The sequence below is a fragment of the Tenrec ecaudatus genome, chromosome 16, assembly GCF_050624435.1.
Source record: "Tenrec ecaudatus isolate mTenEca1 chromosome 16, mTenEca1.hap1, whole genome shotgun sequence".
In the NCBI taxonomy this organism is placed as follows: domain Eukaryota; kingdom Metazoa; phylum Chordata; class Mammalia; order Afrosoricida; family Tenrecidae; genus Tenrec; species Tenrec ecaudatus.
Window position 1 is genome coordinate 26,487,049 of NC_134545.1, and position 24,600 is coordinate 26,511,648.

Consider the following 24,600-nt stretch of genomic DNA (forward strand, 5'->3'; position numbering starts at 1 on the left):
GGCTTTCTACTCCTGTAAGCAGGCATGGTTTCAGGATTAATAGTCTCAGATACCCACAGGAGGTCACTGTGAGCCGGCATTGACTTGATGGCAGTGAGTGAGTTTTAGTTTTGACATACTTTGTGTCCAAGAAGGAGCCCTGGAGCGTCTGAACCACCTGCAGCACCTTGGGAGAAAGATGAGGCTTTCTTTTCTACTTCTGTAAAGAGTTACCGCCTTGGAAACCCACAGGGGAAGTTCTAACCTGTTTTATAGGGTCTATGAGTCAGCACTGACTTCATGGCAGTGAGTTTGGTCTGAGTGACTAAGAATATCGGGGTTAGGATTCACTGCTTACGGGGACACTGAACTTCTGGTGAGTTTGAGGAAGTGATAGTGGGATGAATATAATATAATATTTAACACAACTGAACCACCTTCAGTCACATGGAGATTGTGGACATACCAGTTCAAATTTTATTTAAAAATTTTTAAAGAATATCAGACTGGCTTGGATATACAGATCACAGATATGGGGGAAACGTTTTTCTCCCTTAAGACATTTGGCAGTGTACAGTGTGAATTTATGGGAAGACTATTTCCCATTACTTGAGTTTTTAAAAAAGTCAGCCTTTTCATTGAGTTCTTTATGAACTTTGGGTACTTTAGCATCCATTTCAAAAATGATCTTTAAAAATAGGATTCTTAGGGGTGGGATAACCAGCTGCCTCCCCTAAGCCCCAGGTGTTGCGCCCCCCCCCGTACAGTTTTATTGGGACATAATCCAAATATCATACAGTCCAATAGTTTGTAATCACATCAAGAAGAGTTTTACAATCATTACCACAATCAACCAGATCTATCATTTTTGGTAGAATTTGAATGGCTATTTAAGTATGTTCACAAAATATTTTAGATCACCTATTCATCTTTTTATTATAATCGACATCTGGTTTTTCTGCCAGTGAAAAGGGATATTTATTATCCTGAAGCTTATTGTCATAAGCAGCCTTGGTAGGCTTTATTTTTCCTATTTTACGATGATCTTGAAAACAAATCTGTCATCAGTAATACATCATCCAAAGAGCCTTATTGGCTCCAGGCTCAGCTGACAACCCAGTGTGGCTCACAGTGGGTGATGCTGCCCCTGGAGGGGGTATTTGAACACATGGGTGGGCAGCAGAAGCAGATACCTGTACTTTATCCTGAATTATAAACGATTACAGTACAACATTTTTTCATTGAGTTTTTTTTCTTCTGAAAATAATAAATTTGGGCTCTGTGTGCTAAACCAATGGTTGGTGGTTCCAACCAACCCAGTGACTCCTGGGAAGCAGACTGGCCATGTGCTTTCCTAAAGCTAGATGATAACCCTGGAACCCCTGTGGAGTAGTTCAAGGTACCCCTTGGGACCACCCTCTGACCTCTGGTCACAGCAGCCCTTCTATCCAGCAATGTTCAGGGGAGTTTGGGGGTCCGGGCATGAAGCACACGGCTTACAGCTCTGTGCAGCTCTTGAGGTGGGCGCTGCTGACTTGCATCTGTTCATGGACTGACTCCGTAAGTCTGAGGGCCATGCCTTCTTTCCATGTAGTACCTTCACGACAATGGCATTATCCACCGGGACTTGAAGCCAGAGAATGTTCTGCTGTCATCCCAACTAGAGGACTGTATCATAAAGGTGGGTGATGGGTGCGCTGTGGGGAGGTGTTCCAGTAGACTTCTGTTCCGAACCTGCCTCGTGTGTGGTCAGATAAGAAGTGCGGGCTTGGCGGGCGAGGTGCAATATCTACCTTTCTCACTCTGAGCAGTGGATCTTAGACAGCAGGAGCCTCATTCTTCCCCAGGTCCTTGGGAGTACTCACTGCCTTTAGTTATGGCCCTGGGGGTGGAGTGGCTACTCCTTGGACTGCTAACTACAAGGTCACGAGTTTGAAATGACCAGGCGCTAGGCAGGAGAAAGATGAGGCTTTCTCTCCCCATAAAGAGTTACATTCTGGGAAACTCACAGGGGCAGTTCTCCCCTGCCCTATAAGGTCAGTCAGTTGGAATGAGTTTGGTTTGGGTCTTGGTTGTGATCATGTGCCTCTCCTTTCCTCCAAGTGAGGATGAGAGGGTCTGAATGGACAGATGAGGTAAGCCGACTTTTTCCAGCACATTTAAAAAAATCATTTTATTGGGGGCTTGTACAATGCTTATCACAATCCATCCATCCATCCATTGTGTCAAGCCCATTTGCACATTTGTTGCCATCATCATTCTCAAAACATCTGCTTTCCACTTGAGCCCCTAGCATCAGCTTCTCGTTTTTCCCTGCCTCCCTCCCCGCTCCCCCCTCCCTCATGAACCCTTGATAATTTACAAGTCATTATTATTTTGTCATATCTTACACTGTCCAACGTCTCCCTTCACCCACTATTCTGTTGACCAACCTCCAGGGAAGAGGTTATATGTAGATCCTTGTAATTGGTTCCCCCTTTCTCCCTCACCTTCCTTCCACCCTCCCAGTATCACCCCTCTCACCACTGGACCTGAAGGGTTCATCTGTCCTGTATTCCCTGCGTTTCCAGTTCCTAGCTGTACCAGTGTACATCCTCCGGTTCAGCTGGATTTGTAAGGTAGAATTGGAATCATAATAGTGGGGGGGGAGGAAGCATTTAAGAACTGGAGGAAAGTTGTATGTTTCATTGTTGCTACACTGCCCCCTGACTGGCTCATCTCCTCCTGAGACCCTTCAGTAAGGGGATGGCCAATTGCCCACAATGGCCTTTGGGTCCCCACTCTGCACTCCCCCTCATTCACATTGATGTGATTCTTGATACCCGATCCCTTGGACACCTCATGATCACACAGGCTGGTGTGCTTCTTCCATGTGGGCTGTGATGCTTCTGTGCTAGATGGCCACTTATTTACCCTCAAACCTTTAAGACCCCAGACGCTATATCTTTTGATATAGCAACATCAGCTTTCTTCACCACACTTGCTTATACCACCAATTGTCCTCAGTGATCGTATTGGGAGGGTGAGCACACAATGATTCCAGCATATTTTATTGCAAGTTTTTTTTGTAAAATTAGGTGCCTCGACTAATACTCAGGTTGGCTTATACTTGGGTGTATGTAACATTTGGTTGACAACAAAGCTGCTCAAGCCTGGCTTCGGGGTAGAATCTCTTTTCTAAATCCTATTATTGGGGACTCGTACAACTCTTTTTTTTTTTTTTTTTTTGGGTTTCTAAGGCTTTAATCTTTTTTTTTTTTAAACTTTTTATTGGGGGCTCATACAACTCTTATCACAATCCATATATCCATCCACTGTGTCAAGCACATTTGTACATTTGTTGCCATCATCATTCTCAAAACATTTGAGCCCTTGGTATCAGCTCCTTATTTTTCCCCTCCCTTCACGCTCCCCACTCCCTCATGAACCCTTGATAATGTATACATTATTATTATTTTATCATATCTTACACTGTCCGACGTCTCCCTTCACCCACTTTCTGTTGTCTGTCCCCCAGGGAGGAGGAGGTTATATGCAGACCCTTATAATCGATTCCCCCTTTACACCCCACCCTCCTTCCACAAATATCCTCTTAAGATTGAAAAACCAAAGTCAACCTCCCCAGACTACACCTTTGACCACTTTAATAAGACTTGCTGAAGGGGAGCCTACAAGGCCCCGCTGGTGCAACCATTCGGTGCTTGACTGCTACCCGCTCAGCTGGTGTGCGGACGAGGACCTGGCCGTGGCCTCTGGAAGATGACAGTTAGGAACCCCAGTGGTGCAGCTCTCCTCCGTCACACGGGCTCACTGTGAGTGGGAATCGACTTGGTGGCACCCACTGACTTCAAAGCTGGGTTCTCACATAGAAGTGGCTTTCTTGGGCTTTCGAGCATTCTTACGGCCACGGTTGAGAGCCACAGGTCTGAGAAGACCCGTGCATAACTCCTCCGAGTTCAGAGTGCTTGCGCCTCTTCAGAAGGGCTTCCATCTTTTTTGATAGAGAGAAGGAAGGCAAGTTGGAAAACCTGGATGTCGAAGTTCCCAGGTACAGCAAAATTGAACACGATACCTGAATTACAAAGACAGGTGTAGACTGGTGGTGGATGGCAGGTGTGCGCTGGACTTTGGAAACAGAGCGAGGCAGCAGGTCTGCCAATGCTGCCGACTGATTTTCTTATTTGATAATGTCACTGCTGCACCTCTCCCTCTGTGCTTTGTTTTAGATTACTGATTTTGGACAGTCCAAGATTTTGGGGGAGACGTCGCTCATGAGGACTCTGTGTGGCACCCCAACTTATTTGGCGCCCGAGATTCTGGTTTCCGTGGGGACTAAGGGGTACAACCGGGCAGTGGACTGCTGGAGTTTAGGCGTGATTCTTTTTATTTGGTAAGAAAAGCTTTCTCGTGCCACAGTCTGGTTGGAGGTGGTGAAGATGAAACCCAAAATGTGTTCAGGAGGCATGCTTCTGACCATCGGCCCCAAGAAAGTTGTGGCTTTTTAATTGTTTCATTATGCTGAGAAAGACATGTGATTGGACCCGAATACCATGAGAATTCCTCTTGATTTCTTTTCCTTTTTTCTCTCTACCATCATTAAGCCTCAGTGGGTATCCACCTTTCTCTGAACATAAGACTGAAGTCTCATTGAAGGAGCAGATCACCACCGGAAAATACAACTTCATTCCCGAGGTCTGGGCCGAGGTCTCTGAGAATGGTATGGCCGTAGAAGGGTTGAGAATCGATGGTTTGCTGTTCTGTGTGTCTCTGCGAGCCAACATATGCGCCTTGGTGGGAGTGTCTTTTCAAACCTGGCGCTGTTTTCACCTAGCCTGGCAATTCTCTTCCTTTCTGTTGCTAGCTCTGTACCACTGGGACAGATGAGGAACTAAGCTCCCAGGCCAGGCTGATGTGGGCTTTATTGCTGGGTCTGCCAGTTCCCAGCTGTGTGACTGGGAGCAAATTTCCTAACACCCTCTTGAGTTGCTGTTTCCTTATTTGTACAAGGGGCTCCGTGACTCCTACCTTGAGGGATTTCTGCCAGGGCTGAGTGCCAGGAGCACGGGAGGCTCGGGCTCCGTGTCAGGTAGCTAGTGGAGAGGTTAAAGGGTTCCCGCTGGCAGGCATGCTGCAGGAGAGTGGCCTGGTGGCCCGGTCCTGTAAATGTAGCAGTCATCCTGCCCTGTCTCCTGGCGTCACGGAGAGTCAGAAGCCTGCTGGGAGGAGGAACTTGTCACCAAGTCTAGTGTATACAAATGCCTAGTTCCCATTCCACGTGCTCCATCAGAAGTCACAGTGACTGGTTTCCTTCGAGGAAGTAAGCATGGAAGAGCTAAAAGAATCACTTGGTGTTTTGTAAGTTGAGGGAAGCCCTCGTGCTGTAACAGGCTGCGATTCGAAAGGTGAGCGGTTCGAAATCACCAGGCAGCGCTTTGGGAGGAAGATGGGGGTGTGGAGACTTTCTACTCCCGTAAATAGTTACAGCCTCGGAAACTCACAGGGGCAGCTCTACCCTGTCCTGCAGAATCAGTAAGTCCTCGATTGGTTTGGTTATATCAATTGAGATTGCGTCTAACAGGAATTACCCAATGATGTAGCAGCGATGGTGGCCGGGTTAAAGGTCAGTGTTGACCGAAAGCTGTTGTCGCTGTGGACAAGCCATCCTTCCAGTGATTTCTTGCTCAGTAGTCAGGTGTATTCCGACAAGCCTGCAGTTCCAGGGACTTCTCCCTGGCCAAGGACCCTCGCCAGCAGCCTCGGGGTCTCGAGGAGCGTTTGCTAAAACATCCCAAATAAGTTTGAACTTGGTTCACGTTCAACTGTAATGAGATTGAACTTGAGACCCACCAAGGGCTTGAGAAGTGTGTAGCATGCCGGAGAAGGAAGTGAGGAGAAATGGGGCCCTGTCTGTTACCTTTGGTCTTGGACCCTCTCGTCCTGTATTTCGATCTGCGTTTCTAGTGCCCTTTCAACACTGCTGCTTCAACGGACTCGCCTTTGCACCGATTTCAGCCATATTGTCTTGTCGCTTTAGCTCTGGACCTGGTCAGGAAGTTGTTGGTGGTGGATCCCAAGAAGCGCTTTACGACAGAAGAAGCCTTAAGACACCCGTGGCTTCAGGTGGGTACGGGGCAGTGTTCGCCAGCCTCCGTCCCAGGCACAGTATGTGCGCCTGGAACCGTGCTGGAGAGAGAAGAAGAAGAAGCCGGAAACGTGGTGGCCCTGCCGGGTCTGCTTCACGGTTGAGATTGCACTTTTGGGTGTGTTGGTGGGAAACGAAGTTAAAAGTCCCTGGACTTTCTCTACGAGCTTTTAGAAGCCACCCTCATCCCCCGCCCCTTGTGTGTGTGTATGCATGCTTTGTGAAGATTGACAGTCTCAGAAGCCCAAGTCCCCATGTATATCCCTGTGAGGATAGGGTCCCTCTGAGTTGGAATCAACTCAGCGGCAACATCTTTGGCTTGTGTTTGGGACCGTGCAGCCAAGGTTGAGGCACGCAGGTCTGAGAAGACACACATAGCTCACCAGGATTCTAGAGCGCCTTTGTCCTTTCCAAAAGGGTTATAAGGCCTCTTTTTCAAGGTTTCAGAGAACAGAGAGATTTTGGGGAAACCTGGGTCTTGTGTGTATTTGTTGTTGGGTATCAACGCATTAATTTTTACTTCTCGTGCTCCCTGTGACAGAGTAGAACTAACTGTCCCATTGGTTAGAGGCTGTCATCTTTAGAGAAGGAGCCCTAGCAGTGCCGTGGTTAAGTGTCTGGAGACTAATACAAAGGTCAGTAGTTCCAGTCCACCAGCTGCTCTGTGGGACCAAGATGAGGCTGCCTGCCCCCTCTGAAGTCTGACAGTCTGGGAAGCCCTACGCAGCAGTCTCGGAAAGCCTGGGCTTACAGCCATGGGAACCCAATGAGGCAGTTCAGTCGGAGTCACGGTCCACTCAAATGCAACGGGAGACCCTTTATAGGGCCAGATCCCCAGGTCTTTCTCCCTGGAGCTGCTGTGTGGGTCTGACCTGCCAGCCTTTGGGTTAGCAGTCGAATGCTGCTCTATTGTGCCACTGGGCCTCTTGTGTATGTATTTAGGGGTACAAACTCTTTGATGGCTTTTTTTGATAGATGAGCTTACTTTCTGGCCTGTCCCTGCTGCTCCCAGGGCTGCTCTACTCCCTCCTCAGTTGCCCCCAGATGGAGCAGGCAGCAGTGGGCCAGCTGTCTTTCTTCCTCAGCCAGGGAAACAGGATTTGGAGATGAGGCAGCCTGCCTGGAAGAACCTGCTGTTTCTCACGGGCAAGTGCTGGCAGTATAAAAGGGTCATTTTGTATTCACGGTAGGGAAGCACGCCATTCATGCAGGCTGTCACCTGTGCCTCCCGAGTCTGCTGGGGGTCGGAGCTACTGTCAATTAATGTACCGACATGCACTGCCCTTCCAGAGATGGATGTCCTCTCTGCGGGTTAACCAGGTTGCTCATGGGGTTTGGCATTTGCTGTGGCATCCAGCAGCTCGTATGGTGGATGGCTGACCTTCTATTATGTGCGACTCCATTCAGCAGGGCCTTACTGTTGGCTGTCCTTTGGTCTTGCTGTCTCCAGGGACAACAGGGATCTTAACCAGCTAGCTAGGAAGGACTCCCCGGGGTGCATCGGTCCTGGACCTCCTCAATGGAGCCAGCCAGTTTTGGGAAAGCTGTTCCCATTCTCAAGAAAGCCTTGCTGGTGTAGCAGGCTAAGTGTTGGGCTACGAACCACAAGTTCAGAGGCCCAAACCCACCAGCTGCTCCATCAGAGACAGATGAGACTGGCTGCTCCTCCCATAAAGATTTACAGCTTTGGAAACCCCACAGAGTGGTTTCGTTCTGCCCTCCAGGGGTCCTCTGAGTTTCAATTGACTGGGTAGCTCTGTGTGTGTGCACGTGTGCGCACGCGCGCGTGTGCGTACTTACTCAAGCACACTTACTGTGACCCAAACTCATAGCTATCAACTCAATTTCTACTCATAGCAACTCTACATAGGGGGTCTGAGATGATAAATCTTTATAGGAGTAAACAGCTTCATCTTTCTCCCAAGAGCTGCTATAGTGGGTTTGAATTGGCCGGCCTGAGATTGGCAACTCAAGGCCGAACACACAGCACCAGATGAGTTGGGTTGCTAACCACAAGGTCAGCAGTTTGAAACCACTAGCCACTCCTCAGGAGAAAGATGAGGCTCTCTGCTCCTGTAAAGATTTCCAGTCTGGGAAACGCTAGGGAACCATTCTACTCTGCCCTTGAGGGTCACTCTGAGTTTACGTCAACCTGATAGCAGTGAGTTGTTTGGGTTTCCTGCCCGGTATTTAAGGGTCCTGGGAAATCTCTGTTGACTTCGAGAGTAAAGGGGTTTCTGGTTTGAGCTGGGTACACAGGGAAGGAGAGGGGTGGCCTTTGAGAATGAACCTGCATGAGAAATGAGAGCCGAACGCTGTGGCAGAGTTATGGGATGGAGGCCAGCTGTGTGCCCTGAACCCAGTGTGACACCAAGTGACTAAGGACAGGGTGATTGAAGATGGAGAGTCTAACCTCTCATCTGTCCTGCCAAAATTAATGATGAACAGTTAGGGGCCTTTGCCTCCTCCCCTCCTTGCTGCCCAGGGTGCACTTGGCCTGGAGAAGGGAGCGATTGCATGGGCTTGGGAGTCAGCCGACTTTGGATATGAATTTGTGAGTAGTGCCCCTGGGATTCTGGCAGGCCCCAGAACCCATACTCCCAGAGATGGGAAGGGCCACTAGGCCACCTCCCAGCACACCCTACCTGCACACATATCCCCTCCCACTAGTTCCAGCTCCTGCAGCGGGAACCCCCTGTAAAGTCCTGTTGGCCTCTCTCTCTTCCTCCTTGGGCCTGAGCACTGGGTGATGGCTGGAAGGCCTTCTGGTAATGAGTCCAGCACCTGCCTGGTGAGTCTCCCCAGGGTCGTGGGTCCCTTTGTTGGATTGAACTGGTGAACTGGCTGATGGTAGGTGGGGGCTCCTGGAGGGATTCAAGGAGCTGTGCGCAGCCAGGCCCTTTGATGACTGAGTTCACCTGCCCCAGGCCTCATTGCTACCAGCCCCTCAGGTTTTGGGGTAGGGTGGGGGGGCTGAGGTCTGTATCCTGTGTGTCTCTGACCCAGTGGGAGCTGTTAGGCTGTGATACAGCCTGGGGTGACAGTGTCGGCTGCTAGAGAGATGACAAGCCCAGTTGTGGGCTGACAGAGGCGAGGAGGCCTTTGGGTGCTTAGGCCAGGGGCTGCCTCTTTTTTTCTGTTCAACAAGTCACACACATTGGCTTCCTCTCATTCGTGGCCATCCCCTGAATGCAACACCTTGTCCCACCTCTACCCTGGGTTTCCTGTTTCCAGTCCTCCCACCCTCCAACCCTTCTGCACTCTGCTCTCAGGGAAATGCTGCCCTTTGATCTCAAAGGGCCGGAGATTCTAAAGAGTTCAGACCTCCTTTGTGTTACTGTCCCCTTTTACAGACCTGCCTAAGAAACCTGGTGGCACAGTGTTACCTGTTGGGCTGCTAACTGCAAAGTCAGCAGTTCTAAGCCACCAGCCACTCCTGGGAAGAAAGATGGGGGGCTTTCTACTCCTTTCAAGAGTTAAAATTCACAGGGGCAATTCTACCCTGTCACGTAGGGTCTCTATGACTTAACTGTAGTGAGTTTGGTTTTTTGGTTGTATAACCCTATCTATTGCTTGACTGAAAGTTGAGCCATGGGAGTGAGAGTTAAGCTCCAGAGTTCCAAACCTGAGAGAGGACTTAGGGCAGTGGTTCTCAACCTGTGGGTCATGGCCCCTTTAGGGGTCGAACAACCCCTTCACAGGGGTCGCCTGATTCATAACAATAGCAAAATTACAGTGATGAAGTAGCGACGTAAATCATTTTATAGTTGGGGGTCACCACCACATGAGGAACTATATTAAAGAGTCACGGCATTAGGAAGGTTGAGAACCACTGACTTAGGGCCATTGTCTCAGGGGCTCCACCTGTCTCAGGCTGCCTCCTTACCGGCTTCTTTGCCTCCAGGAGCCCAGTATCCCAGCCCAGCTTCCTAGAGCATTCATTCTGTCCCACAGACCTGGCTGACCTGTGTGTTTCTTTCTCCACAGGATGAGGACATGAGGAAGAGGTTTCAAGAGCTGCTTTCGGAAGAAAGTCAATCAACAGCCATGTCCCAGGTCCCACCCCAGGTATTGGGCAATGGCCGTTGAATGTAGGCTGCGTTAGAAGAGGGATGCTTCTACCCAGGGGCTTCTCAGGAGAGGGGCGGTGGTTAACTTCTGAAAAATCAGCTCTTGAAATCCCTTTAGGCCAAGCACAGTTCTACTGTGACCTTGGGGTTGGGAGAATGGGGTCACCAGGAATGGGAGCTGACCAGACAGTCCTGATTTGTGGCCCCTTCCATACTTCTGTGCAGGAGACCCCAGTTTGATTCCCAGCCAGTGTCCCCTCATGCGCAGCCACCACCCGCCTGTGGTGGAGGCCTGAATGTTGTTAGGGTGATGAATGGGTTTCAGGGTTGCTTCTGGGCTATGACATTGTAGGAAGAAAGGCCTGGCAGTCCACTTCCAAACCAACCAATACAAACCTTACGGATCAGTAGCCTTCCAAACCCCAACCGATCCCGGTGGGTGCAGGAGCTGGGCAGCCTTTTGTTCTGTTGGGTGTGATCTGAGAGTCGATGGCAGCTAACAACTGCCACCTTAAATAAGAGAGAGGAAGTATTTCATAAGGAGGAGTTCGAAGGCTCGGCTTAGTAAAATCGTAAGGTTCTTAGGAGTCATGCAGTGGGTACTATTTCATCTTGGTCTACTCTAATACCCTTAGAAGATTTGCTGATACCAATGGCAAAGGATTGCCAGCCAGGAAGTCCTGAACTGAAGTGTGTTGAAACATTTAAATTTGGGGCAAGTCATGGATGATTTCTGGATTATAAGTTTATTCTTTTTAAAAAAAAAACATTTTATTAGGGGCTCATACAACTCATCACAATCCATACATATACATACATCAATTGTATAAAGCACCTCTGTACATTATAAGTTTATTCTTTCGATGTCCTTTATCAGTGTAAGTTGGTCTTAGGTTGTTAAAGTTCTTTGTGACAGAGGAGAACGGCCTCACAGGTTTCGGCTGTAATCCTAGGGTACAGTAGACGGGCAGCGAAGGAGAGGATGGCCCTCAAGGAGGTGGATTGCACAGTGGCTGCGACAGTGGGCTCAGGCCTAGGACAATTGTGAAGATGGCGGGGGACCTGGCAGTGTTTTGTTCTGTTGGGCATAGGGTCGCAACCGACTTGGTGGCACCTAACAATAACAATCATCTTTATGGGCACAGATCACCAGGTCTTTGCCCCAAAGAGCAGCTGGGTGGGTTCCAACTGCTGCCACATTTGGTTTGCACTCCCAGGGTTCTGTATGCATAAGTCAGCATCTCTTTATTCCTCTCTTTATTCCTGCCCTGCCTTCTGCATGATGTGTCTCTTCTTCCCACCATTGCCCCCGGTTTCTAGTTTTATAAATGGGAAAACAACAGGGGTACAAGAAGGATTATCTTTCCACATCACACCCACCCTGGGGCCTCCTAGTGAGAGGTGTAGCAGCACCTTTAATCCTGGTGGCAGAGTGGGTACAAGGTGGGCTGTTAACCAACCGAAAAGTCAGCAGTTTAAAACCAACTGATCCTTGCGGGAGTGGGGTGGGGGGTGGGGGGGTTGTCAAGTCTTTCTACTCCCATAAAGAGTTACAGTCTGGGAAACCCACTGGGATAGATGTACCCCATCCTATCCGGTCTCTGTGAGTTTGAATAGACTCAGTGGCAGGGAATTAGATGGCATGATTTAGGAGAAGGCCAAGAGGAAGTTGGTTAAAGGCTGTTAGCTTCTGAGATATACCATTGAGTGGTCAGAAGCCACAAGGGCGAGAAATGTCCATTGGATAAGCATGTCTGTATGGTGGGGGTGGGGTGGGAGTTTAATAGCAAATGAGAACTTTGGGTAGTAGAAGTTTCCCATGAAATGTCCAAAATGTACCAGCCGCCTATTGGGGAAAGGTGGTCACCTCCAAGCCACTGATTGTCTTGTAAACACCACTCTTGGCCTTTCTTTTCAGCCTTCCACAAGTCAGAAGCGGCCCCTTAAAGGGGAAACGGAGGATCCTGGCGCCCGGAAGCGTCTGGCTGTGTGTGCTGCTGTCTCCTGAGCCCGGCCTCATCTCCTGAGCTGGGAAAGAAGCCAGAGATAAACAGACTTTTCTGCATCTTGCTGCCATTTCCCCTTTTACAGGGTAACTGTGAGGCAGAATTGACAGGATGACCATGGGTTTGGGTTTTTTAAATGGTTTTGTTTTTTTTTTTGGTGATTGTAATTATGGCAACAATTCCTTTTCCATGATCATTGATACTATGATTAAAACCCTAATCTGGAAGGTGGGGTTTGTGCTTTTGTTCATGTGATGGGTAGGATACCTCCAGCTTGTGAATTGTGTGTTCATTTGACCCTGTTGTATGCCTTTCCCATGATGTTCTACCTCATTTATCACTGGGCAGGGTCTCGGGAGGTAGCTGCATCTCTGCCTGGGACAGAGCCTCTAGAACTTAGCTTCCCAAACTTTTCTTTGACCTACTGTCTCCTTTTAAGAACAAAGAAAGTTACTCAGTGCCCACCTGGCAATTAAAACCTTTTGCATTCTAGCCCATAGTTCAGGATAAAGTGTCGGCATCTGCTTTGGCAGGCCACCCTCCCCCCACAAGGGAGTGTTGCCCACTTTGGGAAACACCACCCCAGGTGGTGACAGGGACAGGATGTAGGGAGGTCAAGGTAAAGCTTTGTAGAGGGAGAGACCAAAACCCTTCCAAGGTGACATTGACCTTAGGCCAGTTTTACATCTTCACGTAAACCTTCACCCTCATGAAGATACAGGTCCCCACTCTCTGAAACCCTGGGGCTGCTCCGTTGTGAACTGTAGACATTTTCTAATTTGAAGAAGGTCACCTGGCTTAAGTGTATATTTTGTGTAACACCCCAGCTTGTTGTTGTTAGGTGCCGTCAAGTTGGTGCCCAGGAAACACTGCTCGGTCCTGCGCCATCCTGGCTATTGTTTTTATGTTGGTGACCATTGTTGCAGCTACTGTGTCAATCCATCTGTAGAAGGCCTTTTTTCACTGTCCTTCTATTTTACCAAGTATGATATCTTTTTCCAGGGACTGGCATTTCCTAATAACATGTCCAAAGTACATCATAAGGTAAAGTTTCATCCCCACAGCCTAGTCCTTTAAATATATTAATTGACGTGTAACAAACCTGCCAAATAGTTCTCTAAAAGATACTCAAGGAGGTATAGAGAGACACTTTTGAGTAGCTCCTATGAGTTCACATCAGGATTTTCTACCCAATAAGTTACTGTTTTCAGAACGGTTGGGATTTCCAAAGGACCTGCTGGCCCAGGAATGATCCGGTCCCATTCAAAGCACTGCCATGGATGGTCTCACCCATTTTCACGATGCTCCTATGAGCTGTCTCTGGTCTACTCTCATAGAATGATACAGATTAGTATCCCAGACAATGGAAGGAATTAGGTCACTTTGCAACTTCACAAAATTGGTAAATGACATAGCTGTGACCCAACCCAGGTCTTTCTGACTCTTAAAGGACTTCTCATCTCTTCAGTCTCATATTTGACTCAGGAATTGAAAAAAACTCACAAGAGACTGATGTCTAAATCTTGAATGCCAGTGTGTTCAGTTGTTATGGGTTGTGAATGAGCAACAAGTCCAGATGTTCATTTTCTTGGCTGCCTATTGAGCATGTTGTGAGCCTTGGTAGCGTAGTGGTTATGCATTGGGTTGTTAACCCACAAGGTTAGCAGTTTGAAACCACCACGCGAAAAAAGAGGCTTTCTCTCCCATAGAGAGATTTACAGTCTTGGAGAAAGCCCCAGGGGCAGTTCTACCCTGCTTTCTAGGGTTGCTATGACTCAGAATGGCCTCTGGCAGTGAGTTTACTTCCTTATTTTAATTGAGTGTGTTCATCTTGGCAAGGAACAGAGAAGCCCAGTCAATTTGCTTCATGGAAAAGGAGATTTGCGTCAAGGTAACAGATGGTTGCGTCTGGGAGCTCAGGAAGCCAGGCTGTTCCAATGGCGGCTCCTCTTCTCGCTTTCTGACTCAGCCACGTTGGAGCTCACTGGTCAGGCCATGAGTTGAGTGCCGTGTTTCAGGTGCTAGTTGTTATCCAACTGAGGTGAGGTCAAGGCATCTGAAGTGATTAAAAATACCACAGCTTGGGTTAGGCATACCTTTAGTCCTCAAAATAACATCCTTGCTTTTCAACACTCTAAAGAGGTCGGTCTTGTGCAGCAGATTTACCCAAGGAAAGGCAAATGTTGATCTCTGGACTGCTGCTTCCATGAGCATTGATTGTGGATCCAAGCAAGCAAAATCCTTAATAACTTCCATCTTTTCTCCATTTATCATGATGTTCTTACCTATTGGTCCAATTCTGAGGATTCTGGTCTTTACAATAAGTTGTCATCCATGCTGAAGGCTGCAATTCTTGATCTTCACCAGCAAGTGTTTCAAGTTCTCCTCACTTTCAGCAAGTCAGGTTGTGTCATGTGCATATCTCTCTGGTGGTTACCCAGAATTGTAGGAGGATATATTTGTGTTGTCTTAAGCTACTGGGCTTGAGGGAATTTGTTACTGTAGCCATAGATAATAAATACACTCACCAATGGTTAGGAATTACTCAGTATCCATATTCAATCTCTGCTGAACCTTACCCTCATTTTGGGGAATGATTCTCTCTGTCCCATGAAGTAGAGGTGCATATCACAAAATTAAGTGTGTGCCCCCACTAGAGAAGCTGAGGGGGTCCATCTGCAGTATGACTCCACTCTCAACTAGGGGGTCTTGAACTCCTATGGAAATGGAGCAGAGAAGGTAGCATTCGTGGTGAGATGACACAGTGCTGACCTGAACTCTGCACTTCCCATTTGGCTTTGGGCAAGTTCTCTCATCTTACTGAGCCTTTGTTTCCATATCTGTTAAATGGGCACAAGAACAATACAAACCTCATGCAGTTTTGCCATGTTGGAACCAGATCTGTGTTGGATTCCCACCAATGTTAGATAAGCCGCCAAAGGGAAAAGTTCTTTGTTGTTTGAAACTAGCTTGTGTGTCACAAAAGAATTTAAGTCAGTATCAATTTTACTTTTTCTTCTTTTATAACCACTCATACCAGTGTTTAGATCTGATGGGTAAGGAATGGTGTTTTAAGGCTGTAATCCTCTCTCTTAGTTTTAGATTAATTTTTATCGATTCATTTTATTTCATTTATTTGTCGAGTAAAGGATATACAGGGAAAACATGCATATGCATATGCACGGCAGAGTCCATTTCATCAAAATAGTATCCTATTAAATCCCCATGTAAATGGTTCTGTTTTCTCTCTCTTTTCTCATTCCTTCCATACTGTTTTCTCCTTTCCCTCTCTTTTCGCTGCCCCTGGCCTTTTTGTAGTCTTCAAAGTAATTGTCTTTGGTGGGAAAGCCATTTTCATTTTCCTTTCTTCCTTTATACTAATGGTGTCATAGAATCTTTATCTGTCTGAGTTGACTAACTTAACTGAGCTTAATGTCATCCAATTTTGCCCAGGCCATGAGAGTGTTTGACATACTTGTCATTGTTTTACAGGGATCCGTCATAATCTATTATGTAGATGTACCAGAGTTTATCCATTCTGCTATAGTCGGGTTTTTGATTGTTTCCACATTTTGTTATAGACATTGCTACAATAAACATGGGTGTGCATGTTTCTTTGTGCTTTGTTCTTTCTTTTTGTGTGTGTGTGCTTTATTTCTTACCAAGTAGAGAGATTGCAGGAACATAAGGTATTTATATTCGCATTTGTTTAAAGAAGAAGTATACTGTTTTCCAAAGTGGTTCTACAATTGTGCAATCCCACTAGCAATGTATGAGCCATCCAGTCTCTCCACATACTCTCCAGATTTTATTATATTTATATTTTTAATATTTCTAAGATTGTTGTGATGTGGTATCTTGTTATTGTTTTAATGTATTGTGTTAGTCTGGAGAAAAAAATTCATAGATACTCATATGTATAGGAGAGAACTTTATATCAAAGAGAAATTATATATTGAGAAAACATTCCATCCCAGTCCAGTTCAAGTCCTTAAGTCCGATGTTAGCCCATGTGTCTGATAACCAGTCTATAAATTCCTCTTCAGACTCACAGAACACATGCAATAACAGGAAGATTACAGCCTAATGGGTGGAAAGTCTTGTGGATCCAGTGGCCGTGGAAGCATCTCAGTGCTGGGGTGGGTCTCCATGCGGCTCTTCTAGCTCCAGGGCTCTGCTTCCATCACTTAGCTCCAAGTGGCTTGTCAGCAAGAATGTCTGGCAGGGAGAGGAGCAGAGAGCATACCTGGCCTCCAGTGAGCTATTTATATCCTTCATGCCTCCAAGTGAGGTCATCAAACTGTGACCTGATTGGCAGACTAGACTCCACCCCTTTGTAAGTTGACATTATGTAACGGCCACATGTATATTTCGCTTATGGCTAATGAACACAAGCAAGCTTTTCTTCATGTGATGGTTAGCTGTCTGAAGTAAGTTTTCTATTCATGTGCCTATTTTTTTATTGGGTTATTTGTATTTTTCTATTAAGGTGTTCTAATTGTGTATCGATTTTTAAAATTAGTCCTTTATCAACTAGATTATTGCCAAATATGTTCATCCCCACCCTGTGGGTTCTCTTTTTGAAAAGCCCATGGAAAGTTCCTCAGCAGAGACAAGAGTTCCTTTTAGGGACAGTTGGGATGCCTTTGACCAAGTAGGTGTGAGGAATGCCCTGTGAGCTGTTTGCAACCCGTTAAACACCAAAAGGATCCGAGACTTGACGGGGAAAGCATTCTCGGCTGTTGTTTTTCTGCCAATGTTAGGGTTTTCAGAGAGGTTTGGAGCACAGAATGGAAAGTGGAGATGTGGGAAGTCGCAAGCCCTTCAGCTCCAAGGGGGGGTGAACTCCCAGCTAATTATACCACAGGCGTTGGGAGTAGAGCCCCAGCTCATTAAATTTCCAGGAGTCTTGGAAGGAAAGGGCCCCAATTAGACCAGTGAAGCTTGATGGGTGCCAGGCATTGTGCTCAGGGACTTGGTGGGCATGAACACTACTCCCATTAGCCCTATGAAGTAACACTGTGAAGGCTCCCCTTTTTTTCAGATGCATAAACTGATGCTTACAAGTGCCTTGTGGAAGGTTTCACAGTTTGCTAAGTGGAATACAGATGGCCCCGTGTCTGTATTCCTAGGTTCTGTTTTAGGGGGAAAAGGGACTTACAGACAAATGCAATGCATACAGCGACCTGTTAATTGAGCAAAGAGTAGTTTTCTGTAACTCTAGTGCTCAGAATTTAAGCTCTAACACCGTTTTTAACGATTAGCCAAAATTACTGACGAGATCTTTGACACTCCATGTAGTGTTATCCCTGGGTTATTTTATGGAGTCCTTCCTGCATTCCTTCACTGTGGGGCCTTTGTGACTAAAGAGAAATGACCTTAATAATCAATCATGCAGGGGCTAGTGGAGATTCCAGACTTGATCTCGGGTTCTCCGCTGCGCTCGGCTCTCTGCCCTCCACACCTCGCGCACGTGCTTGCACGCACACCCTCGACACACGATGCGAGTGAAGCAAAGGGGCAGTCAGGGGTGGCTCACCGGGTGAGGGTGGTCCGCAGCGCGGCAGGCGGCGGCGCTGCGGCCGGAACAGCGCGCGCTCCGGGCGGGCAGGACTCGGAGGGGGTGGGCGCAGCGCCGAGAACAGCGTCCGGCTCTCGAGGGCGGAGAGGGGGCGCGGCGGTTGCGCGCGTGCGCGGTGTTGGGGGAGCGCGGCGGCTACGCGCGCGGAGCGGGTGCGGCGAGGGCGCGCGTGCGCGGCGGAGGGGAGGGGGAGCGGGGGTGCCGCGGCGGCGCGCGGCACGGCGGGAACATGGCGCGCGGGGTCGGGGCGCGCGCCTAGCTGGCGGGACCGTTATCTCGAGGCGGACGCAGCCCGGGTCCCGCGGGGATGGAGCAGCCGGCGCCGCCGGCGCCTGAGCCGACCCCGGGGCCGACCCCAGCACGGAGCCGCAGGCGCCGGGAGCCCGAGTCGCCTCCGGCGCGGGCGCCGGTGAGTGCGTGAGGGGCGCGGGCCGGGAGACTTTCTTTGTGAAACTCCGCGGGTGTGAGGCGGGCCGGGCCTCGGCGGCTGACGAGCGGCAGGGGGCGGAAGCCGGTCCGCCGCCCGGATCCGCCGCCGCCCAGCGCCCCTCGGCTGCGGGACGAGCCGCCCGCCGGTCCGCCCGCCTCAGTTTCTGCGGGAGTGTGCGTGCGCGCGCGGGGGGTGAGGGGAGGCGGTGTGCCGGCGGCGCGGACCGCGCGCGGCGCGCCCCCCGAGCCCTGGACCCCTGGGGCGGCTGCTGCGACCTGGGGGCGGGGGGCGCGCTGGGTGAGGGCAGGTGTCGGAGCAGCCCCGGGACGCTCAGGTGCAGCAGCTCTCGTGGGTCACTGAAGGAGTGAGCTGCCAGTCCCTGGAAGGGAGCAAGCCTACCCCAGGCTTGCTCAGCTAAGTGTTCTTGAAAAACCTTCTACCCACCCCAGCTTCATGGTTGTTTGTTGTTTGTGTGTGTGTGTGTGTGTGTGTGTGTGTGTGTGTTTTCAGTCAAGGTGAGCAATGTGGAGTTAGGGGTGGCCTTGGAAGGCGGGGCGCTGACTGGCTAGGCTGAGGTGTTTCTGAGCCTTGTATAGGAATCATCTGAGGGGCACTCCCAAGCCCACGGACTCTAGGATGGGGGAGCAGGTTTTCGATTGTTAAACAAGTTAATGCAAATTGTAAGTGATGATAACTGTGAGTTTGGGATGCATTGTTTTAGAGAGTAAGCTTCCAACTAGCAGGGGCTAAGCAGTTCTGCTTGTAGCAGGCCTCCCCACTGGTTTATTCGAACCCTTTGCTGGTAACTGAGCAACCCCCTGTGACTCTTACCTGTTCGACCATGATTTATAGTGCATCGTGGTTCTTGAGGCTGTGCCTAGTCCATGGTAGAGAGTCAGTAAACATGTGTGCTTTTGTTATTATTGTTAGGTACAGTCCAATCCATTTCCACTCAGTGACCCCCTGGACAACAGGCCAAAACACTGCCCGGTCCTGCACCATCTTGTTGCTATGTTTGAGTCCACTCTTGCAGCACCATGTCTATCTGCCTGGTTGAGAGTCTTCCACTTTCCCCCATACTCTCTAATTTAGGCAATTGTAGATTGAGAAAACATCCCAGCCCATAAGTCCGATATTAGCCAATATGTCCAATACTAGTCCATTAATTACTTTTTAGACTCACACTGCGTCGCTTCTCGGCCTTTTGACTAAGATCAAGTGAGGACTCAGGCCGCACATGCAATGATGCCGAATACAGGAAGATCACGGGTCTGTGGCGGATCCAGTGGCAGTGAAAGCATCTCAGCCCTGGTGTGGGTCTCCACGTGGTTCCTCCAGCTTCAGATCTGGCTGCAATGGCTCCATGTGGCTTGTCAACAGGAATGTGTAGCAGAGAAAGAGTGTGCCCTGCCTCCAGGGAGGAAAACAGGAGTTCCCAGAATCCTCAGGAGAAGGCCATGCCCACATAGAGGCATTATTGGCTATGACCTGATTAACAGGCTAGACTCCACCCCTTTGCTCAAGTTGACAGATTATGTAACTGCCACAGTTAGAGTCTCATAAACCCACAGAGGCCCTTTTTAACCTGCCTTACAGGGTTGCTATGAGTCAGAACAAACTTGATGGCCGTGTGTTTTTTTGTTTGATGTTCTTTTTTAGGGACCAGTTTATCCTATTCCTGCTCAGAAGGACCCTATATAGGTTTCTGAGGCTGTAAGTCTTTATGGGTGACGATAGCCTCACCTTAGGGTAGGTTTCAGGAGCTCCCTATGGTTACCAGCCCACTGGGTGACCCGCTGGGCTACTAGGGCTCAAACATTTGTGGGAAGCCTTAACGACTAGGGAGTTACTGGAGTAGGTAGGAGTTCTTGATGTATTTTCTGGATTAAGACCTTCAGATTAATAGCTCTGTCAGATTTCCTGTGTATGTGATTTTTTTCTGGACTCCAAACTGATTTTGTGTGTCTTCAAAGCCATGTTTTCAGTGTGTTCTGGCCAGAAGTTGGGTGTGCATTGTTAAGCATAAATGATTAACTGTGTATATTGTAGCTAGTTTAAAATGAATTCTGAAACAACCAAAAAAAAGTTTCTTTCTGTTCATCATTTGGGAACACTAGGCTTATAGGATTTTATTCCTCCCAGGCAGGTTAATATTTACATTTCCATCAAAGGAAATCTGAATTACTGTTTATCTATTCAAGAAAGTTGGCAATTTGCTTAAACCTTCTAAACCTCTGAGTGTCTGTAGTCTGTATGTGATGTTTTGAAATTGAGATTTATGTTTAGTTCAAAGTTGATGCTAAAATAGAATTGTTTGATTGAAAGTCATTTGATATTTCAGCAGCTGTTTTTATTTAATTGAAATTCATTTAGTTAGTTTCCACTAAACAGTGTCTCTCTTTACCTCCCCCTTGGTGATCAGAGGAAGCAAGCGTGTATAGGAAGACAAGACTTGGAGTAGAAGTTGAATTCACAGAAGAAACATTAGGTGCTTTATTCTCTTACCGTCCCATCGTAGTTTAGTTTGAAATATTTTAGATGATGCTTTGGATATATTAAAGACTATTTGGTGCCATAGTGGGTTATATGCTGGGCTGCTAAAACCCAACAGAGGACCCAAGAAAGATGAGGCTGTTCTTGCAAAGGTTTATAACCTCAAAAATCCCCCCCTGCCCCATAGGGTCCATAATGAATCAGAATTGACTCTATAACACTCGATTTGGGGTTGGATCTATATAGTTTCTAAAAAATTTTTAATTTTTATATACAGTTTTAAGTATGTGTCTCTAGACACTCACATACACACACTAGCTTGAGAAAGAATTCATCTACCACAAAATGAACCCTAAAACGAACCCTTTTGCTGCTCTTGCTCTTTTGTGCCATCAGGCTGATTCTTAGAACTGCCCAGCAGGGTTTAGCTGAATGTAATCCTAATGGAAGAAGATCTTTTCCTGCTAAGGGATGGAGTGGGTTCAACCACCACCCTCTTTATTTTTAGTGTGTTCTAGTCCAGTAATTCTTGAAATGTTCAGAATTTGTGTAACTCTCATCATCTCCTTCCAGAGTGTATTCACAGCCCGCAAAACATTAGCCCCATCTGCCTGTCTCCATCCTCCTCCCCAACCATAGATAATCTGCTTTTTTGTCTCTAAGCATTTACCTATTCCGGACATTTCCCAGAATGGACTATTACAGCATGTTATAAAACACTTAAGTTGGTACATATGTGGGCCCTTTAAAATCACTTTTTATCAATTTAGATATCAGACAGTAGACTTGTGGGTCCCTTTCCATTTTTTGCATTTTGGGGCTATTGATAATGGTGCTGCTCTGAAGTGTTTATATGAACATATGTTTCAGTTTCCCATGGGAAACTTTGGAGTACAATTACTGAGTCATTTGATAACACTATGTGTAACCTTTTGAAGCACCGCCAAACTGCTTTCCCAAGGTGCTGTGCCATTTGACATTCCCACCGGCAATGCATGAGGATTTCAGTTTCTCCACATCCTTGTCAACACTTGTTATCATCTGTTTTTTAAATTTAATCTTCATAGTAAGGAACCCCAGTGGTATAGGTTGGTGGTTCAAACTCACCAGGCGTTCCTCAGGAGAAAAAGGGTGTTAAACTTTCCTGTAGTTTAACAGCCTTGGGAATTCATAACGGCATTTAGTTCTACTCTGTCCTGTAGGGTTGCTCACTATGCATTGCAATCAACTCTATGGCAGTGGGTTTAGTCGGTGTAAAGTGCTATCAAAGTTCAGAGTTACATTTCCCTGGTGGCTGATATTATCGCATCTGTTTTCACATGCTTATTGGTCAGTTGTACTTCTTTGGGAAATACCTTCTTAAATCCTTTGTCTGTTTTAAAATTGGGAGATCTTTTTATTGTTGATTTGTAAGAGTTCCTATATATACTGTCTGTAAGTCCCTATCAGATTATATGATTTTCAACTATATCTTACATTCTGTGGGATTTCATTTCAAATTCTTGACTGTGTCCTTTAAAAACTTAGTTTTGATGAAATATAGTTTATTTTTTTAAAAAGATGTTTAATGGTGCCATTGTTTAACCCTTTATTCACTGGGCTCATTTTTTATAGTGCCACATCAGGACCCACAATCTTGGTTAAAAAAAAAAAGAAAAAACCCTGTTCACAACTATCTACATATAAATCCCTCCCAGGGAGATGGACAACAGAAAAGTGGGTGAAGGGAGACATCTGTCAGTGTAAGACATGGAAAAATATATACAAATTATCAAGGGTTCATGAGGAAGGGAGTGGAGGGGAGGGCGAAAATGAGCTGATACCAAGGGCGCAAGTAGAAAGAAAATGTTTTGAGAATGATGATGGCAACATATGTACAAATGTTCTTGACACAATGGATGGATAGATGGATTCTGATAAGAGCTATAGGAGCCCCCAACAAAATGGTTGAAAAAAGAAAAACCACACTCACTGCCATTGGGTTGTTGCTGACTCACAGCAACCCCTTGTGGAGTCCTGACACTGTAACTAACAGTCTTTCTGTCTCAAGCAGATGGTAACCCAACGTGTAACCCCTTCGCCACCAGGGCTCCTAAAACCGGTAGATGTGTCTACCTTGGGACACTCTAACCTGGAGGGTATTCTGTTTTTTCTCTTGTTGCTTGTGCTTTTGGTGTCCTCTCTAGGAAATCATTGCCTACCCCAAGGTCACAAAATTTCACTCATTTCTTTAAAAAAAAAAAACTTCTAAGGTTGTTACAATTTTAGCTCTTACATGTTGATCTGTGGTCCATTTTGTACATGATATGAGGTATGGGTCCAGACTCATGGTTTGTTATCTTGATATCCAGCAGTCCCTTGACCATGTGTTCCCCCATTGAACTGTCTTGGCTCATGCTTTAATTTCCTAGGAATGTTGAAACAAAGTACCACTAACTGGTAACCTCAGACCTTCCTTGCTTTGTGGCAGCACAAGCCCAGCTTCTGCCTTGTCTTCACATGCAATCTTCCTCTGTGTCTTTCTGTGTCTCTTGTCTTGTGAGGACTGCTCAGGTTTTATTAGGGCCAATGTACTTCAGTATGACTCTTGTTTAATGACATCTGCAAAGATGTTATTTCCAAATAAGGTCCCATTCTTAGGTAATAGGAGTTAGGATTTGAACATATCTTTTGGGGAACACAGGTCAACCTGTAACTGCACCTTTTCAAAAGCCAGGTGATCTGGAATGGATGATAAATCCAGGGTGAGGTATGGCACTGAAGAACCACTCAACTATCCTATGATTTTTATTTGTTTTACCTCATTAAGTATGTTAGATTTGCATATGTTAATTTGCATAGTTAAGATCGTTTGGTACCTGAAAGTCAAGATGGAAGCAGTAATAGTAACAGAAAGTAATGGTTCCCTGAGGCACAGGAAGGAGGGGGGCATAAGGGGGATCTGATAGCATTGATGATTGTACAACTCCAATCTATGGGATTGAATAACAGAATTGTATGTGAATGGATATATTGAATTGTGTAAGAAATGGCAAAAAAAGAATAAAGGTTCCTAGTGAGTATGGTGGGGGAGGGAGGTGACAAAGGGGAGTTCGAGAAAAAAAAATGTTTCGAAACTGATTGTGGTAGCAATTACACAATACTGCATGATATGATTGAACTATGGAATGTTATGATATTTGTAAGAGAGCCCAATAAAATTATTAGAAAAAAAACCTCACCAAACCAGGTGATCATTTCTATGTGGGTTTATTTCTGGACTCCGTTCTGTTCTGTTGATCTGCATGTCTGTAATACCATGCTGCTTAATTACTCAAGATTTGTTATTGGTTAAATTGGAAAGTGTGAATCCTACCATCATAATGTTACCAGGTTAAGTATTCCAGTCCATGAACATGGACTATCATTCCACTTATTTTCATTTTTTCATTTCTTTTAGTGATTTATCGCTTTCAGTGTAGGCTATAAGTCTTGTACTACTTCAAAATGGTTATTTCTAAATATTTAATTCTTTTTGATGCTATTGTAAATGGAATTAAAAACCTCATAGTGGTTATTGTTGGAGTTGAGAAATACAGTTGATTTGTTGATATAGCTTCTAGTCTTTTGTTGTTGTCGGTCCAGCTGGCTCTGACACGGGGTGATGTTATGTGTAACAGTGCACAGCTGCTGCTCACTCTGGTGCCATCTTCATGCTTCTTGGTCTGTTTGCATCCATACTTATGATTATTGTGCCTTTTTTGAGGGCTTCCTTCATTTTAACTGACCCGCCACTCTATCAGACACAATGCTCTTTTCTAGTAATTAGTCATGCTGATGACATGTTCTAAGTAAGTGAGCCAGAGTCTTGCCATCCTAGCTTATCATTTAGTGGTAGTCTGTTCTAGTTTTCTGTTTCA

The 24,600-nt window shown here is 46.8% G+C and overlaps 2 protein-coding genes across 5 annotated transcripts in view; both read left to right on the forward strand.

The window, feature by feature from the left end:
* The window catches only part of CHEK2 (checkpoint kinase 2), a 60,749-nt gene extending 44,955 nt beyond the window's left edge, over window positions 1-15,794 (forward strand). For both annotated transcript variants that reach the window (XM_075534961.1, XM_075534962.1), the window contains 6 exons: window positions 1,574-1,660; window positions 4,206-4,369; window positions 4,581-4,696; window positions 6,014-6,099; window positions 10,109-10,189; window positions 12,110-15,794. In XM_075534961.1, the coding sequence (XP_075391076.1) occupies window positions 1,574-1,660; window positions 4,206-4,369; window positions 4,581-4,696; window positions 6,014-6,099; window positions 10,109-10,189; window positions 12,110-12,199 (624 nt within the window). In that variant the 3' untranslated portion in view covers window positions 12,200-15,794. The remainder of the gene's footprint in view (window positions 1-1,573; window positions 1,661-4,205; window positions 4,370-4,580; window positions 4,697-6,013; window positions 6,100-10,108; window positions 10,190-12,109) is intronic.
* A 2,212-nt stretch (window positions 15,795-18,006) lies between these two features.
* TTC28 (tetratricopeptide repeat domain 28) overlaps window positions 18,007-24,600 on the forward strand; it is a 696,928-nt gene continuing 690,334 nt past the window's right edge. For all 3 annotated transcript variants that reach the window (XM_075534764.1, XM_075534766.1, XM_075534765.1), the window contains exon 1: window positions 18,007-18,187. In XM_075534764.1, the coding sequence (XP_075390879.1) occupies window positions 18,086-18,187 (102 nt within the window). In that variant the 5' untranslated portion in view covers window positions 18,007-18,085. The remainder of the gene's footprint in view (window positions 18,188-24,600) is intronic.